Source organism: Salpingoeca rosetta (genome assembly GCF_000188695.1).
Source record: "Salpingoeca rosetta unplaced genomic scaffold supercont1.21, whole genome shotgun sequence".
Taxonomy (NCBI): domain Eukaryota; class Choanoflagellata; order Craspedida; family Salpingoecidae; genus Salpingoeca; species Salpingoeca rosetta.
The window spans coordinates 249,390-264,860 of NW_004754913.1; the positions used below are offsets into that span (position 1 = coordinate 249,390).

Consider the following 15,471-nt stretch of genomic DNA (forward strand, 5'->3'; position numbering starts at 1 on the left):
ACACACACACACACACACACACACACACACACACACACACACACACACACCCTTTACCGTTTTTCCTTTTCGTGGCGGCGAACGCGTTCGAGCAGCAACGAAAACGATGGGCAGGCCACGACACCACAAAATAGTGGCGCCAGGATGGTTTGCGACACACACCCACACAGCACCATCGCACCTTCCATGCATGTGATTGGCAGACATGCATGGGCATCCCGTTACACGTTTTTACTTTCAGACCACCACGCACAACAGAACACACACAGCACACACAGCACGCAAAACAACACCTCAGGTCCCCACAAGTCTGTATCTATGCATCAACGGCACCCTTCTCATCATCATCATCATCATCATCATCACCACCACCGGTCAGGCGCTCGTCTGCGCCAAACTCAAGCTCCATCTCGCCCTCCTCCTGCCGCTGCTGCGCAGCAACAAGCATGTGCGAGGCAAACGAGAGCATGTGCGTGTTGTCATCGCAGAGGCTGCCAAGCGTCTTGTGGTGCTCTGTAATGGCCTTTTGCAGCTCGCGCATGACGGCCTGCATCGTCGCCGATTCCTCCCGCAGCCGTCGCCCGTGCACATTGAACACGTGCATCACCCACGTCATGTAGAATGCTGCAGGCACAGCACCACAACAAGCAGCACCACCACCAGCGTGAGCACTCTTCTCAAGGAATCGAATGGATACAACGAGCGACAACGCACGCACAGAAAAGAAATCACACAGCAGCATCCAACACACACACACACATTCCCCCACACACAACGCGCACACAACGCGCGCGCGCACACACACACACACACACACATACACACATACACACATACACACATACACACACACACACACACACACACAACTGACCAAGGTGGCGAGTGGAAGGAAGAAGGCGTGCGATTGCGCGGAGAAGCGGCTCAATGTGCACAACCGGCAGCAGCTCCACAACAACCTTCACGGCCGACGGTGGGATGGTCTCCAGCACCTCTTGCACAAGCGCCTGCTCACTCAACCTGTCCAAGCATTCGCACAACACAACACAACATGTCAGGTTTTGATGCTACCGTTGTTGTGCATACTTCCATCGACACAACCAGCCACAAGAGACACACACCACGGCCCGCAAACAGACATGAACGAAGCCAGCAAGAGCACGATTCGTTTCCCAGCAGACGCAGACACACACACACACATACATACATACACACACGCGCACGCACGCACACCTGAAGGCCATTGAGAGGGCCTTTGGGAAGTCCTTCTCAGCGAGGATTTCGCGAACAGTAGCCGGCGTCACGTCGACATCGAGGTCGTACGGGTCAAACTGGACACTGGTGCGGCGGGGAATTTATGCGTGTGCGTGCGAGAATGTGTGAGAACGACAAAGAGCAAGCAGCAATCGAAGAAGAGCAAGCAGCAATGAACACCAGGCATGCAGATGCCTTGCGTACGTAGAATACACACACACACACACACGCGCGCGCACGCGCTGTCTCTCTCGTGTTGCGAGTGAAGTCAAGCGTACCCGTCGTCGAGGGAGAATGTGATGAGACCCTCTGTCGTGGCGGCAGACCAGGCGTGGCCGCTGGGGCTGAAGGCAACGCTCTTCGTGCGGATCTGACAGACAGCAACATGGCGTTGAGCAGGAGAGCAAGGAGGTTGCAGAATGTCGCGAACATGCAAGGCAAGAGAAAAGCAATGACAATGACAATGACAATGACAATGACAATGACAGCAGCAGCAGCAGCAGCAGCAGCAGCAGCAGCAGCAGCAGCAGCAGCAGCAGCAGCAGCGCTACGCACCTCTGGCCGGGTGCGACGCGTGCTGTGGTCGCCCTGTCATGTCAAGTGATGCACGAGCAGCAGAAACAAGTTGCACCTGTGAGGTGTCATTGAGCACCCGTGCGTGCTGCTGTCTCGTTCTCTCTATGTCTCTGTCCCTTTGTATGTATGTGTGTGTGTGTGACAGACACAGACACGCACACACGCTCCCGTCTGTACGAGCATGTGCGTCAGTGAGTGCTTACGGAGGTGACGCCTGGCAGGGACTGGCCGACGCGCTCCTCCACGTCTGAATCCGAATCGGCGTCAATCAGCGCGAGCGGCCCAAACTGCACGCGGCCGGTGGCAATTGGTCGTCCCAAGCAGTGCACAACAGAGGGTTAGGGAGGAATGGGTTGGTTGATTCACGAACCATGAGCAACGACACGGGACAAAACGCGTCAACACGTGCGTGCGTGTCACGAGTGGGACCGAAAAAGAGCAATAGCGGCAACAACAACACAAACGCCACGCTTCACGCGTCTGCCACCACCACAACAGCAGCATGCGAGCACACCTCTGTGTTGAATTTGCTGTTGAGCTTCGACTTGATGCCGTCCATGGAGAGGTTTTCGCTGACGGAGAAATACGCCAGCAGCACCTGCTGCTCAACCGAATACAGGCACACTGGCAGCGCGCACGCAATACAGGCGATAAAGACGGCGGGGTTGGAGATGGAGATGGAGATGCGCAGGCACGGCAATCACGGGAAAGTGAGATGGGTGCTCGAGGAAAGGGAACGTGAACACGAGCAAGGGGAGAACGGAAGAAGCAAACCAACCAGCCAAACAACCAACCAGCCAAACAACCAAACAACCAAACAACCAAACAGCCAAACAAACAAACAAACAAACAAACAACCAAACAAACAAACAAACAACCAAACAAAACAAAACAAAACAAAACAAAACAAAACAAAACAAAACAAAACAAAACAAAGCCAGCGCAGCGTCTCAACGGACCGAGCTTTGTGCGACCGCCAGCGAGGACACACGATCCGTCCGGGGAGTAGGCGAGGGAGGTCCAGCAGAGGGCCTGGTTCATGTGCTTGGACGACACAAGATCCGTATCCCGCCGCCCGTTGCGAATGTCCCGGCGGCAGTCCAGCGAACCTGCCAGGTGTCGTGGCGGCGGCGGCGGCGGGGTTGATGGTCGTAGAGTGGCAATGTGAGGTGGTGGAGTGGGGTGGAATTGTGGAAGGGTTGGCAGAGGACAGATGCTGCGGTGATAGAGCAAACGATCGCGCCATGTGCACATTCGTGCATTCATTCAAAATCACCGCAACGCACGCACGCACGCACACACACACACACACAAACACACGCACGCACGCACGCACGCACGCACGCACACACACACACACACACAAACACACACCATCGCTCACTCTCCAACTCCGCCAGCACGCACCGAGCTCGATCATCTTGTGGTAGTCCCAGAATGTGATGAAGCCCTTGAGGGTGGAGGTGACGAGCTGCTTGCCGTCGCTGCGCTGCGCCATGCACACAACATCCGACCCGTGATCAAGCTGCACACCATGTACACACATGCAAATGATTGCGAATAAGTGAGATGAATGCGTGGTGAGCGGGCGAGTCAAAGCAGCAGCGGGCGAAGGAAAGAAGCAACGGAGGCAAACGTGTGTTTCACTGCATGCACGTGCATTTACCACCCAGACCACCACCGCCGCCACAACCCCAAAGAGTGGTGCGTGTCATGTACGTACAGCTTCGCGCTGGCCTTTGCTCTCAAAGATATCCCAGATGCGCAATGTGCCGTCCCACGAGGTGGACAGCAGCACTGCCTGCTCCGTGTGGAACTTCACGGCACTCACAGGTGCCTGGCCATGGGCAACGCAACAAATGCAAACATAGCACGCCAAAGTGTGCGATGGTGAGCTGAACGGCTGCATCCACACTCAACAAACCAAGCAAGCGGTCGCTCCCAATCCCCCACTCACTGCCATCAAGACTGAAGTGTTACGCATGCCCCCAACGTACACACATGCACATATGTACACACACACATGCATACACACACACTCTCTCTCTTTCTTTCTTTCTCTCTTCTCTCACTCTGCATCTGACCGTGTGTCCTGTGAGGGCGTCGACGAGTTTTCCAGTCTGCATGGACCAGACATACATCTCAAACGAGTCCTGGCTCGCAGCGCACACCAGCTCCCCGCTCGGGTCGACAGCAACGCACGACAGCTGCACACGTAAACGATTGTGGAGGGGGGGGGGGGGGCGCAGTATGTTAGTGGAGGCGCAGACGCGTGCGATAGAGTATGTGCTTTGTGGCAGGACGCAAGCCACTGCGCATGCGTTCTGGCATCAGTGCCCCCTCAACCCTTCCTCCCTCCACCAATGCAGCGGGGTCGCACCTGGGTGGGCTCTGGCGTGGCGAACGTGCGGAAGTTCCGGTAGCGCATGAGATCAAACGCGCGCACCGTCCCGTCAAGACTCGACGACAGCACAGCCATCCCGTTGGGCGTAAACGTCAGCCCAGTAATGCCGCCTGTGCACACAATACGGCGGTGTTGGTGGTGGGTGTCGTAGTGGTGAGATGAAGAGAGTGGCATCATCGGCGTGCAAGTGAGCTGAACACTCGCACACACACACACTCGCACACACACACACTCGCACACGCACACACAAGCGCATGGTGTTCGTACCGGCATGTTCCTTGAATGTGACGAAGCAGAATCCAGACGTTGTGTTCCAGAGCTTGACCTTTCCGTCGGCGCCACCGGTGGCAATGACGTGGCCCTCAGGGCTGATGTACAACAACAGCAAAGGCAGCAGCAGAGGGATAGGGTGGGCGATGGGCAATCAGCAAAAGGTGAATGCAAGATCGCCACCGTACGCACGTACACACACGTACAAACACACACACACACACAAGCACGCACACACACACAGACAGAGCGAGCGTGTGTGTACCTGTATGTGAGGACATCCATGTCGTAGAAGTGGCCCTGCTGCTTGAGAACATACGACTCCGACTGCCACTCCCACACCAGCAGCTGCCCAAGCCGCGAGCACCCTGTGGCAATCAATAGGGGGGGGGGGGTTAGAAGTTACACGGCAACCAATGAAAAAAAAAAAAAAACGGAGTGAGTTTATTCGTTCGTATCCTTTCATCTTTCCGAACACAGATGTGCACGCAACAGACAGAGATGCAAGCAAACAGTTATGCACACAAGCACACCAACACGACCGTCTGTCACGCAACCTCATCCCATCACGAGCCGTCGGCGTTGACGTACCGAGTGCAAGCCATTCGCCGGATGCGTTGATGTCCGCAGCGGTGATCCTCTTTTGACTCACGCTGTTCATCGACACCCCATCAGCGACGGGCGTGAGAGGTGCACATTCGATGGTAGCGACACAACACAGTCAAAACGCAGTACAGCAACAGCAGCACACAACACACGACGACCAAGTGACGGCTGGTGCTTTCGGTGGTGGTGGTGGTGGGAAAAGAGGTGACGCAGGCGTTACCTGAGGGTGTGGATGTTGTTGAACTCTGGAAGGTCGTAGAGACCAAACACGCCGTTGGAAAAGCCGACAGTGAGAATGCTCGATCCCTTGTGCAGCACAGCACACGTCACCTGTGCACACACGTACACATGTGAGAGGGTGCAAGAAAGGGGGGGGGGTGTTATCGGAAGGCGGCAGCCACACATATGAAGAGGTGGATTCACGCACACACGCAATCATGCACCAAGGAACAAGCACGTCAAGACACCAGTAGACAGAAGCACACACACGCATGTACACACTCACACACAGAAACGCATCGGCAACCAACCCTTGCGCTGCCCTGGCGAAAGTAGTGCCTGCCGTTTGCTGGGACGGACCAGAAGGGGAGTGTGGACACAATCACCTCAACACGCTCGGCCGCTCGCGATCGCTTCGCGCCGGCATCCGTCGCGTCGTCGTCGTCGTCGTCATCACTGCCACCATCACTGTCATCGTCATCACCATCATCACGACCGTCTTCATCATCGGCATCTCCATCCGATTCGCTCCCTTCCACGTCCTCCTCACCATCATCATCACTGCTGCCCTCGCTGGTGTTGTCCTCTTCGCCACTGGCAGCCTCCCTCTCATCTTCATCTTCCTCCTCCTCCTTGATCGCATTGCCATCAGCACCATCGCCGTTCTGTCCCGGGGCGAAAGCGGCACCACCAGCTGCCTTCTTCCTTGCCTCCTGCTCCTCCAAGCGCTGCTGCTGCCTCATGCTCCTCACCGCCTGCACAATTGCCCGCGACCGCCGCGTCGACAATGCCTTCTTCAGCGGCGCCCGCTCTGCTCATGTCGGTTCATGGTGCGCGCGTTTGCACGTGAGGGCAAGCAGATGGCTGCACCGCGTTTGTGTGTGTGTGTGGGGGGGGGGGGCAGCAAGTGTTCCCGCGCAGGTGCAAAAATATGCTACGCACGACCACGTGTGTGTGAATGCGTGTGAATGCGTGTGCTCTTACCAATCTTGAGCTCGCGCTCCTGCCACTTCCAGATGACGAGCGTGCCGTCGTGGCTCACCGTCTCAATCTGCGGCCGCAGCGATGACGGTCGATACAACAAGGTGGTGGGTGAAAGGAGGGGGAGGTGACACTTGTGTCAGCACAGGCGCTTTGAAGCAATGTCCAAAGGACAGCAAGCAGCACCATCGCACACACACACACACACACACACACACACACACACACACACAAATTCGCAAAGTACACGCAGATGCTCACGTCATATGAGTCTTTGAAGAAGGCGCACTGCACAATCCGCGACTTGTGCGACGCCAGCACACAGGGGCGGTATCCGCGCAGCGTCTGCAGCGTAAACACACGCGCCGTGCAGTCGAGCGAGCCCGTGACAACGTAGCGCGAGTCGTGCGACCAGTCCAGCGAGATGATGTCATCAGAATGGCCCGTGTATGTGCGGTGCAGGGAAAAGGGGTTGAACTGGCACTCCAGCCCTGGCGTCCTCCACACCTGCAGCTTCTTGCCGTGGGTCACCGCAAAGTATCTGAAGAGGCAAAGGGACGTGATAACGTCAGCGTCGAAGCAGTACCGTGCACGGCTGAAAACGGAAGCGACACAGACAACGCACTCATTTGTTCGAGATTTGTGTGCATGTGTGCACAAGTGTGTGTTTTCGCCATCACAAACTTCCATGCTCGCACACAACCCATGCGTGCATGAGTGTGTGTGTGTGCATGTGTGCATGTACGTACTGGCCGTCGGGGCTGAACTTGAGGGCGCGCACGCGTGACTTGAAGTTGATGCGATGCAGCAGCACGTTGCGCGGGATGTTGATGAGGACGGCGTACCCATCTGCAATACATGGCATCAGAAACGACCACACACACACATAAAAAAACACGCACACACACATAAACACGCACACACACACACGCACACACGCATGTACACGTGTGAGCGAATTGGGGTATGTACTGTGTGCTTTGGGAGCATGCATAAGGTGTGGGCTCCAGTGTGTGCAGACTGCGGTGTGGTGGACGATCATGACGCTCGCCCCTGGTGTACAACCATGATGGTTGACTGTATGAACGCCCTCGAACCCAACACAAGATCGTGGCAAACGCACCGACATCGACGGCCATTAGCAGCTTGCCATTGGGGGACACGGCAATCACAGCAATATCGGCACGGGTCTGATGCGGGAAGGTGCGAGACTTGTTGCTGTGCGTGTACAGGCACACAAAGGAAGGAAACATGCCGTGCACAAGGATCAAGGAGGGGGTAGGAAGAACGTGAGTGGAGACACGACGCAACTCGGATAGTGCTGCTCGATGCACTGCAACGTGTCACGTCACCATCAGCTGAGACGACACGCAGCGACGATGTCGCACCCGTTTCAAATCGCTGTCTCTTCTTGCCCCCACCCTCTCACTTTCCATTCCTCTCCCACATCCTTTGATCCCAGCCACACATCCTTTGATCCCAGCCACTGAGCGGCCTATCATCAGACAAGAGCCAGTCCTCAACAAAAAAAGGTTGAGACATACTTGACAAGGTCGAAGATGGCGACGCGGTTGCCGACAGGGCTGCAGATGGAGTTGCCATCTGGAAGAAACGCCAGGTTGGACAGCTTAAAGTCCACCTTCATCGTTGCGGCCAAACAGAAGGAACAACAAGATCAAGGCGTGCTGGTTGATGTGACCGAGAGGGAGAGAGGGAGAGAGGGAGAGAGGAAGAGGTACAAGTTGGTGTTGTCAAACCAACCACAACAGGAAGCAGGCAGGCGCAGCAGGTGCAGCGTGCGTTCTGTTGTTGTGTGTGCTTTGCTGTGCACGTGGATGGGTTGAATGCTGTAATCAGGACGATGGCCTATTTATAAGACTTCATTTACAAGCGGGGCCAACAACAACACACAACAACAGACAACAAACAAGCACAACGATGACGGTGCTTGTGCAGCGGCTGATTGGACACTTGACGCCACTGCTGACCCGCTGTGTCGGGGATGGCGATGGGGACGGGCAAGACACCTCGCACCCATCCGGTGCCCCCCGGCCGGCCTCGTCATTTGCATCAGCACGCCCCACCACCAATCACAGCACCAACGCCAACAACAACAACAGTGACAATGGCGGCGACAACAAGAACAGCAGCAAGAGCAGCAAGAGCAACAAGGACGTGGTGGATGCCGTTGCACGGGCGTTGATCGTGGGTGGCATCAAAGGATTTGGCCGGGAGGCCCCGCACTCGTGCTTGGGCGTGTACAAGGCGTTCTTGCCATGGTTGTGCGAGGAGCACGGCGACTGCATCCTTCTCGCGCAGCTGCGCGCCGACGACGTGGATCCAGCCACGCTGCTGGCAATCAGAAATGCGGGCGAGCGCGTGTGCCTCTGGCAGCGTGCACACATGCAGACGGAGACCGCCCTGCTTGCCACATACTTTTCCACGACCCTGACATACTTCAATGACTACTATCACGAGATGGAGCGCAAGCAGGTCATGAAGCAGTTGGGCAGCGACCAGCTCCTGCGCGGCACGGGCAAGCGATCACGCCCGTCGAAGCGAAGCACCACGGCGTCGCCTGCAACGCCAACGCCGCCACGCAGCAGTCCAACAGCTGAGGACCCTGCACACGCCAGCTCCACGACCGCGACATCAGCGAATAGCAAGAACCCGCCACAAGCGAGCACGGCCGCCGATTCGCGGCAGCGGGAGAAGAGCAGTCTCGCTGAAAAACAGCAGCCAACAATAGCGGCAACAGCAAAGCAGAAGTCGTCACAGCAACGAGGCGGCGCCAAAGCCAATGACAGTGTCACCGCGCCAGACCAACCAGATGCAGATGAAACAGCTTCAAGGCCCTTGGATGATCACAAGTCCCAACAACCAGTGACCAGTGACAGCAGTGGTGTTGAGATCCACACGGGAGCGCACGATGCGCCAGCCACGTCGCAGTCGCATGGAAGCGGCGCAAACAAGCGGCGCGCAATGCCGCGTCTTGGCCAGTTGCAGCTGTCACGCGCACCGAGTGCCCGCCATCGCCGTGGTCAGCCCGGCAACGGCCGCCACAGTGGCGACGGAAGCAAGTCCGGTGGAGCAAGCGGTGTCACCGCGGTGTGCCACACCCATGGTGACGGCACGCCGTTGGGCTCGCAATCACATGCCCATGCAGGCAATGCATACGCGTTTCTCGATGGGTGGACGGTGCTGGCACACGGGCGCGCGCGCGGTGCGGCGGAGCAGCTGAGGCAACAGCTCGGGGTGGCAACGGCGGTGGTATTGGATGCGGATGTGCAGTCCTATCTGCAGGGTGGAACGGGGCTGGCGAGTGGCCACGACGCGCGTGGTCGAAGGGAGAGCGGGAAGGAGCATCCACGGGGTGGACGCAAACTGCTGCCACCGTCATCGCGACTGCAGCAGGCATCCACGCCACATGCACACGCTTCAGTTAGCAGCGGCGGTGGCATGAACGTTGGACAACAACAACCACAACCACCTGTTGCAGGCGCAGGGAAGGCAACACCAGCAACAGCAACAGCAACAGCAACAGCAACAGCAACGACGAAGACGACGCTGCTTGGTGTGCCTGGTGTTGAGATGGGTGATCCGAACGAGCATGCGTGGTGGGAGCGCAAGTACAATGCCGCCGTGCAGGGGCGCATGCGCAGCGCACGCAATCGAACAGCGGCAGCGAGTGGTGGCAGGAAGGGTGGCACGAGTCGTGATGGCGGTGGCGGTGATGGTGGTGATGTTGACGACCGTGATGTTGACGATGACGTGTTGGAACTGTTGAGTGATGACGACAGCAGCGGGTCTGAGTTGGACGAGCAGCTGATCGACGTGCCCGTGGGGGGCAGGCGTGCACGCAAGGATGATGATGATGATGATGACGACGACGACGATGATGATGACGAGGAAGAGGATGAGGATGAGGATGAAGAGGAAGAGGAGGGTGATGATAGTGATGATGTATTCTCTGACAAGGAAGACAGGGATGCAAGTGTCAAGTGATGTGACATGGTGTGTGTATATGTGTGTGTGTGTGTGTGTGTGTGTGTGTGTGTGGCATTTACGCGCGCACGCAAGCTTGGCGTCATTGCATGTTGGCTTGTTCTCTTGCTTCTGGGTCATTTATAATGGATTGAGAGTAATGTAACAGGGTGGCACGCCGCCAAGTACAATGTGTGTGTGTGTGTGTGTGTGTGTGTGTGTGTGTGTGTGTGTGTGTGTGTGTGTGTGTGTGTGTGTGTGTGTGTGTGTGTGTGTGTGGAGAGAGAGAGAGGGAGAGAAAGGACGGAGGTGGCAAACAGCTATGCGAGACGGGGGCGGGGACGACATCAAGTCAGGATGTCACAGCAGCAGAGCAAGCATGCACATGCGGCGAGGCCGGCGAGGAAGCCCTCTGCTTGCGAGTTCTGGTTTGGTCTGTTGCCTGTGTTGGAGTATTGCTGGTTGTAATGACTTGGGGGAGGCGCAACCTGTGGTTGCTGTGTTGTGTTTGCATGTGTGTGTGTGTTTGCATGTGTTAGTGTGTTTGTGTGTGTGTGTGTGTGTGTGTTTGCATCAGGGGAAGGAAGAACATGCGGCGGCAGCAGCAGCAGCAGCAGCAACACGTGAAGAGCAGATTCGAAGGAGACAAACAACAGCACACACACATGTGTACGTATACGCGACGCCTACCGATGTGACGTATCCGGGGCCGTAATGCTGCGCGTACGGGTACTGCTGTTGCCCATAAGGTGGGGGAGCATAGTACTGCTGTTGCTGCTGTTGCTGCTGTGGTGGGTAATAGCCATAGCCGTAGCCCTGCTGCTGCTGCTGTGGTTGTTGGTGTTGTTGTTGTGGTTGTGGTTGTTGTTGTGGGGGAGGGTATGAGAAGTTGCTGTGCTGTTGGTGCTGCTCATACTCGACAGCAGCAGGTGGTGCTGTGGCATACGGTGTTTGGTGGTGCTACGCAATGGCAAAGAGGAAGAGGAAGAGGGGGGAAGAGAGGGGAAGGAGGGAGGAAGAGAAGGAAAGGAGGGGAGGAACAAGGGAGAAGGAGGAACAAGGAGAAAGAGAGAGGGAGACGAATTGGGGGAGGAGGAAGGGAGGAAGAAGATAGAAGGACAAGCAGGACAAGCAGGACACACACACACACACACACACACACACACACACACACACACACACACACAGAGAGAGAGAGATACACGCAGATACAGATACACACACAGATACACACACAGATACAGATACACAGATACACAGATACACAGATACGTGGGGAGGGGGAAAGGAAGCGCAGACATCAGACACGACGTGGGATGTGTACGTGTGCGTGTTGGGGTTGGCGCAATCGTGGCACAGACAAGGTGCACGCAAGCATACGTGGTGCATCCATCACTTCTTACCGTTTGTGGGTAGCCCAGAGGCGGCTGTGCATGCGACATGCTGTTGTGCGTCAAGAGAATCCGCGAAGCAGGAGAAGCCAGCTCGAAGTTGTTGTTGTGGTTTGGTTGCCGAAGTGTCGTCGTCTTCTTGCTCTTGTATCCGTTGTCGTTGCGTTGTGTGTGTGTGCAGAAATGTCAACAACAATTTCACGCACAGACTTGTTTGACGAACACGCATCATCAGAGCCAGTGACCGCTGTGTTGGGGTGTTGTTGTCTTCCTTTCCTTCTGCCTTCCTTCCCTTGCCTTGTCCTCCTGTGCTGTTCTCGGTGTCATGTCGCGGAGTGGGGATTTGACGGCGATTGTGCTGGACGTTGGCCCGTCCATGAGCACGAAGCTGTCCTCGGGCAAGTCGCACCTTGAGACCGCCGTCAAGGCCATCGATCTCTTCGTCCAGCAAAAGGTTGGTGTGTGTCCAACTCTTGCTTGTGCGCGAACTTGTCGCTCAACCCATTCACATTCACACAGACGCACACACACACATTCACACACACACATGCACACACTTCGCGCACACACGCACACATGCACACACACACATGCACATTCACACACACACCCATTCACACACACGCACACACATGCACACACTTCGCGCAGGTTCTGCACACGAAGAAGGATGAGGTGGCGCTGATTACGTTTGGCGACAATGAAACAGACAACCCGCTCGCCAGCGACGGCGAGTACCAGCACATCTGCGTGCGGCGCACCCTCACCTCGCCAGACCTCGATCTTCTCCGCTTCATCGAAACAGAGATCCAGCCAGGCGATCAACCCACAGACTGTGCGTTTTGGCAGTGGCGGCGGCGGCGGCGGCGATGGTGGTGGTGGTGGTGGTGGTGGTGGTGGTGGTGGTGTGTGTGTGTGTGTGTGTGTGTGTGTGTTTATGTGCTCGTTTGTTGGAATAGGCAGCATGCACGCTTTTCGCATTCACCCCCCCCCCCCCCCACACACACACACACACACTCAGTTGTGGACGCGCTTGTGGTTGCGCTGGACTGCCTGATCACGGGCGGGGAGAAGAAGAAGGGCGACAAGAAGATCTACATGTTCACGGACGCAGGGTCCCCCGTCAATGACAGCTCGCTCGACCAGATTATCGACGGCATGAAGGCGCACGGCATCGATCTCCGCGTCATGTGCGTATACACACCGTGTAGCAGTGGAGCCAAGAAGGGGTTGTTTGAATGCTTGCGTGCGTGCGTGCGTGTGTGTTCGTACACCTGTGCATTTCATTGCTGTTGCCATGTGACCATGCCAAATGCGTTGTTGCGCTGCTTGTGTTGTTGTTGTTGCACCAGTGGTGTCGGCATCGACGAGGACGGAGACGAAGACGACGAGTCTGTCGCCCACATGACGCAAACGCAGGTGCGTCATGTATGCGTGCGTGCGTGTGTGTGTATGTGTGTCTTTGTGGTGTTGGATAGGGGTTGCACTGCACGTATCGAACAGGCTGCCTCCTTTCACACCAATGACACGCGCGTGTGTTTGCAGAAGGAGAATGTGCAGATTATCAAACGCATCGTGGACGCCGTTGAGGGCGAGGTACGGGGCCCTGCTCTGCTGTGTGTCCTCGTGTACTCGTGCATGTGTGCGTAGTCGTGTGTGTGAGTAGATGTAAGCTGATGCAAGTGTAGCTTGTTCTTGCTGTCTCATTCCTCGCACCAACAATACTTGTTCGCGCCCTCTGCACATCCACCCCATCTTTGCCGTGCACATGTGCACACAGATCCCCGTGTTTCTGTACACGGAGGAGAAGCGGGAGCCGCGACCAACGCTCAAGAAACTCTCAGCACTCGTCGACCTCGTGCGTTGTGGCCGTGGGAGGAGGAGAGGAGGGGTGGGGTGTCAGTACCAGCAACGACGCGGTGTTGTGTTCCACAAACGTAAATGCGTACATGCTCACATGCACATGCACACGCACACACAAGCTCTTACGCATACGCTCACTTACATGCACACCCACGCGCACGCGCATGCGCCTAATACACAACCTACAGGACCCAACGGACGCGGACTCTGCGAAAGTTGAGCGGGAGGTGACATATCACAAGCTGGACGAGGACGAAACAGAGGTGCACATGGACGTGCGATGATTGCTCTCTCTCTCTCTCTCTGTGAAACTTGAAGAGACACGCACGTGCTTCTTGGAAGCTTGTCAGGTTGCACTTGATTGACATATTCTCACCACAGCCTTCGCCACCACCACCACCACCACCACAACAACAACAACAACAACAACAACAACAACAACAACAACAACAACAACAACAACAACAACAACAACAACAACAACAACAACTCCCCTGACATCACACGCCCCTCCCCCCTCCAGGTGCCTGGTGAGGAGCGCATCAAGGGCTACCGCTACGGGCGCACAATTGTGCCGTGGGAAAAGATGCACGAGGAGAACCTCACGCTCAAGCCCGACAAGGAACTCTCAGTCATCTGCTTCACCCACCAGGACAACGTGCGTTGTGCGTGTGTGTGTGTGTGTGAGGAGACACAACGATGCTCACGATTGGCAGACTGTTCTGCATCATCTCAACTCATCCCTTCTCCCTCTTCCCCCCAATGACACACTCCACACCACCCTCTCGCCCGCAACGGCCAAGACAGGTCCCGCGCCACCACCAGCTTGAGCCGCTGCTGTGCGTGCTGCCGGCCCACGACGACGAGGACGCTGCGCGCGGGATTGCGTGTCTGGCGCAGGCGCTGCACGAGATGGAGTCGGTCGCCATTGTGCGATACGTCTTCAGGAACAAGGCCGCCCCAAAGCTCGGCATGCTCTTCCCGGTCCGAGCCAAATTGGAGATGGTGAACGGAAGGGAGTGGTTGTTGTTGTTGTTGTTGTTGGAGACATGATTTTACATATGTGTGTGTGTTCCTGTGCCTGCCACTCCCCCAGTCACTCACTCACACTCAAACTCCAACTCACCCCATCCCGCCCCCCCCCACCCCTTTGTTGAAACAGACGATCAGCGAGGAGTACAAAGGCCTGTACTACGTGTCGCTGCCCTTCCGTGAGGACATTCGGCCCTACGAGTTTGCGTCGCTCGCAAAGAACAAAAACGCGGACTTTGACAAGGAGCAGCGCGCCGCCGTGGAGGATGTCATTGCCAGCATGGATCTCATGAAGGGCTACGTCGTACGTTTCTCGTGTCGCCTGGTTTTTTGTTTGTTGTGTCGTTTGTTTGTGTTGTGTTTGTTTTGTTTGTTTGTTTTGTGTTGCTTGTCAGTTGGGTTTGTTTGGTTTGTTGCACTGTGTGTGTGTGTGTGTGTGTGTGTGTGTGTGTGTGTGTGTGTGTGGAACAGCTCCATTGTGCCCCCCTTTGTGCCCTCACCCCATCCACAACCGCCCTCCCCACCTGTTGCTGCGGTTGCGCAGGACGAGGACGGCGATGAGGTGGAGGCGTACGAGCCAGAATACACCTTCAACCCGGCCATCCAGATGTTCTACCAGGTGACAGCGCCGTGTGTGTGTGTGTGTGTGTGTGTGTGTGTGTGTGTGTGTGTGTGTGCACATGTATGTGTGTGTGCGTGTCCGTGTGTGTGAGTGAGTCCCGAAAATAAAATTGGATGGATGTCCCACCTGATTAATCAAATTTTTTTGAATGATGACACTTGGACGGATCTTGCCTGGTTCTGTTCCTCTTGCTGGACTTCAATTCACCAACCAGATATCGAACTGCTCCTTCATCAATCACCTGGTCCAATTCAGCATTGATATCCATG

General features: G+C 56.1%; 5 protein-coding genes across 5 annotated transcripts in view; 2 read left to right on the forward strand and 3 right to left on the reverse strand.

Annotated features, from left to right (window-relative positions):
* The window catches only part of PTSG_08052 (uncharacterized protein), a 4,834-nt gene extending 4,712 nt beyond the window's left edge, over positions 1-122 (reverse strand). Inside the window, exon 1 of the mRNA XM_004991016.1 lies at positions 58-122. The gene's annotated coding sequence lies outside the window, so the exon portion shown is untranslated. The remainder of the gene's footprint in view (positions 1-57) is intronic.
* Positions 123-216: 94 nt separating this feature from the next.
* PTSG_08053 (uncharacterized protein) lies at positions 217-8,167 on the reverse strand. Its single transcript, XM_004991017.1, has 22 exons — positions 7,855-8,167; positions 7,434-7,528; positions 7,060-7,159; positions 6,572-6,851; positions 6,314-6,380; positions 5,641-6,140; positions 5,331-5,440; positions 5,096-5,157; positions 4,770-4,872; positions 4,502-4,602; positions 4,211-4,344; positions 3,915-4,037; positions 3,554-3,667; positions 3,238-3,355; positions 2,790-2,939; positions 2,345-2,454; positions 2,034-2,117; positions 1,810-1,842; positions 1,533-1,624; positions 1,234-1,338; positions 875-1,020; positions 217-624 (listed from the first exon to the last, which is right to left on the reverse strand). The coding sequence occupies exons 1-22, from the start codon at positions 7,953-7,955 to the stop codon at positions 317-319; spliced, it is 3,036 nt and encodes a 1,011-aa protein (XP_004991074.1). The 5' UTR covers positions 7,956-8,167; the 3' UTR covers positions 217-316.
* A 38-nt stretch (positions 8,168-8,205) lies between these two features.
* PTSG_08054 (uncharacterized protein) lies at positions 8,206-10,315 on the forward strand (the record flags this gene model as incomplete). Its single annotated transcript, XM_004991018.1, has 1 exon — positions 8,206-10,315. Exon 1 carries the CDS (start codon positions 8,249-8,251, stop codon positions 10,313-10,315), a length of 2,067 nt encoding a protein of 688 aa, XP_004991075.1. The 5' UTR covers positions 8,206-8,248.
* A 326-nt stretch (positions 10,316-10,641) lies between these two features.
* PTSG_08055 (uncharacterized protein) lies at positions 10,642-11,736 on the reverse strand (the record flags this gene model as incomplete). The annotated part of the gene is made up of 3 exons (XM_004991019.1): positions 10,642-10,791; positions 10,985-11,254; positions 11,698-11,736. The coding sequence occupies 3 exons, from the start codon at positions 11,734-11,736 to the stop codon at positions 10,642-10,644; spliced, it is 459 nt and encodes a 152-aa protein (XP_004991076.1).
* A 139-nt stretch (positions 11,737-11,875) lies between these two features.
* PTSG_08056 (uncharacterized protein) overlaps positions 11,876-15,471 on the forward strand; it is a gene marked incomplete at its 3' end in the record, with an annotated part of 4,938 nt that continues 1,342 nt past the window's right edge. Inside the window, exons 1-11 of the mRNA XM_004991020.1 lie at positions 11,876-12,139; positions 12,337-12,520; positions 12,707-12,875; positions 13,038-13,104; positions 13,231-13,281; positions 13,466-13,543; positions 13,737-13,811; positions 14,072-14,206; positions 14,356-14,532; positions 14,711-14,884; positions 15,125-15,210. Coding sequence (XP_004991077.1) covers positions 12,011-12,139; positions 12,337-12,520; positions 12,707-12,875; positions 13,038-13,104; positions 13,231-13,281; positions 13,466-13,543; positions 13,737-13,811; positions 14,072-14,206; positions 14,356-14,532; positions 14,711-14,884; positions 15,125-15,210 — 1,325 coding nt within the window. The 5' untranslated portion in view covers positions 11,876-12,010. The remainder of the gene's footprint in view (positions 12,140-12,336; positions 12,521-12,706; positions 12,876-13,037; positions 13,105-13,230; positions 13,282-13,465; positions 13,544-13,736; positions 13,812-14,071; positions 14,207-14,355; positions 14,533-14,710; positions 14,885-15,124; positions 15,211-15,471) is intronic.

Bases quoted from the DNA above. Each gene is read 5' to 3' on its own strand.
- PTSG_08053 (XM_004991017.1), bottom strand. From the start codon at position 7,955: ATGAAGGTGGACTTTAAGCTGTCCAACCTGGCGTTTCTTCCAGATGGC. The intron at 3,668-3,914 runs GTCAGATGCAGA...GCCCATGGCCAG, and splicing joins ACGCCCTCACAGGACACACG to GCACCTGTGAGTGCCGTGAA. The intron at 1,021-1,233 runs GTGTGCGTGCGT...ATGCTTGGACAG, and splicing joins GCCCTCTCAATGGCCTTCAG to GTTGAGTGAGCAGGCGCTTG.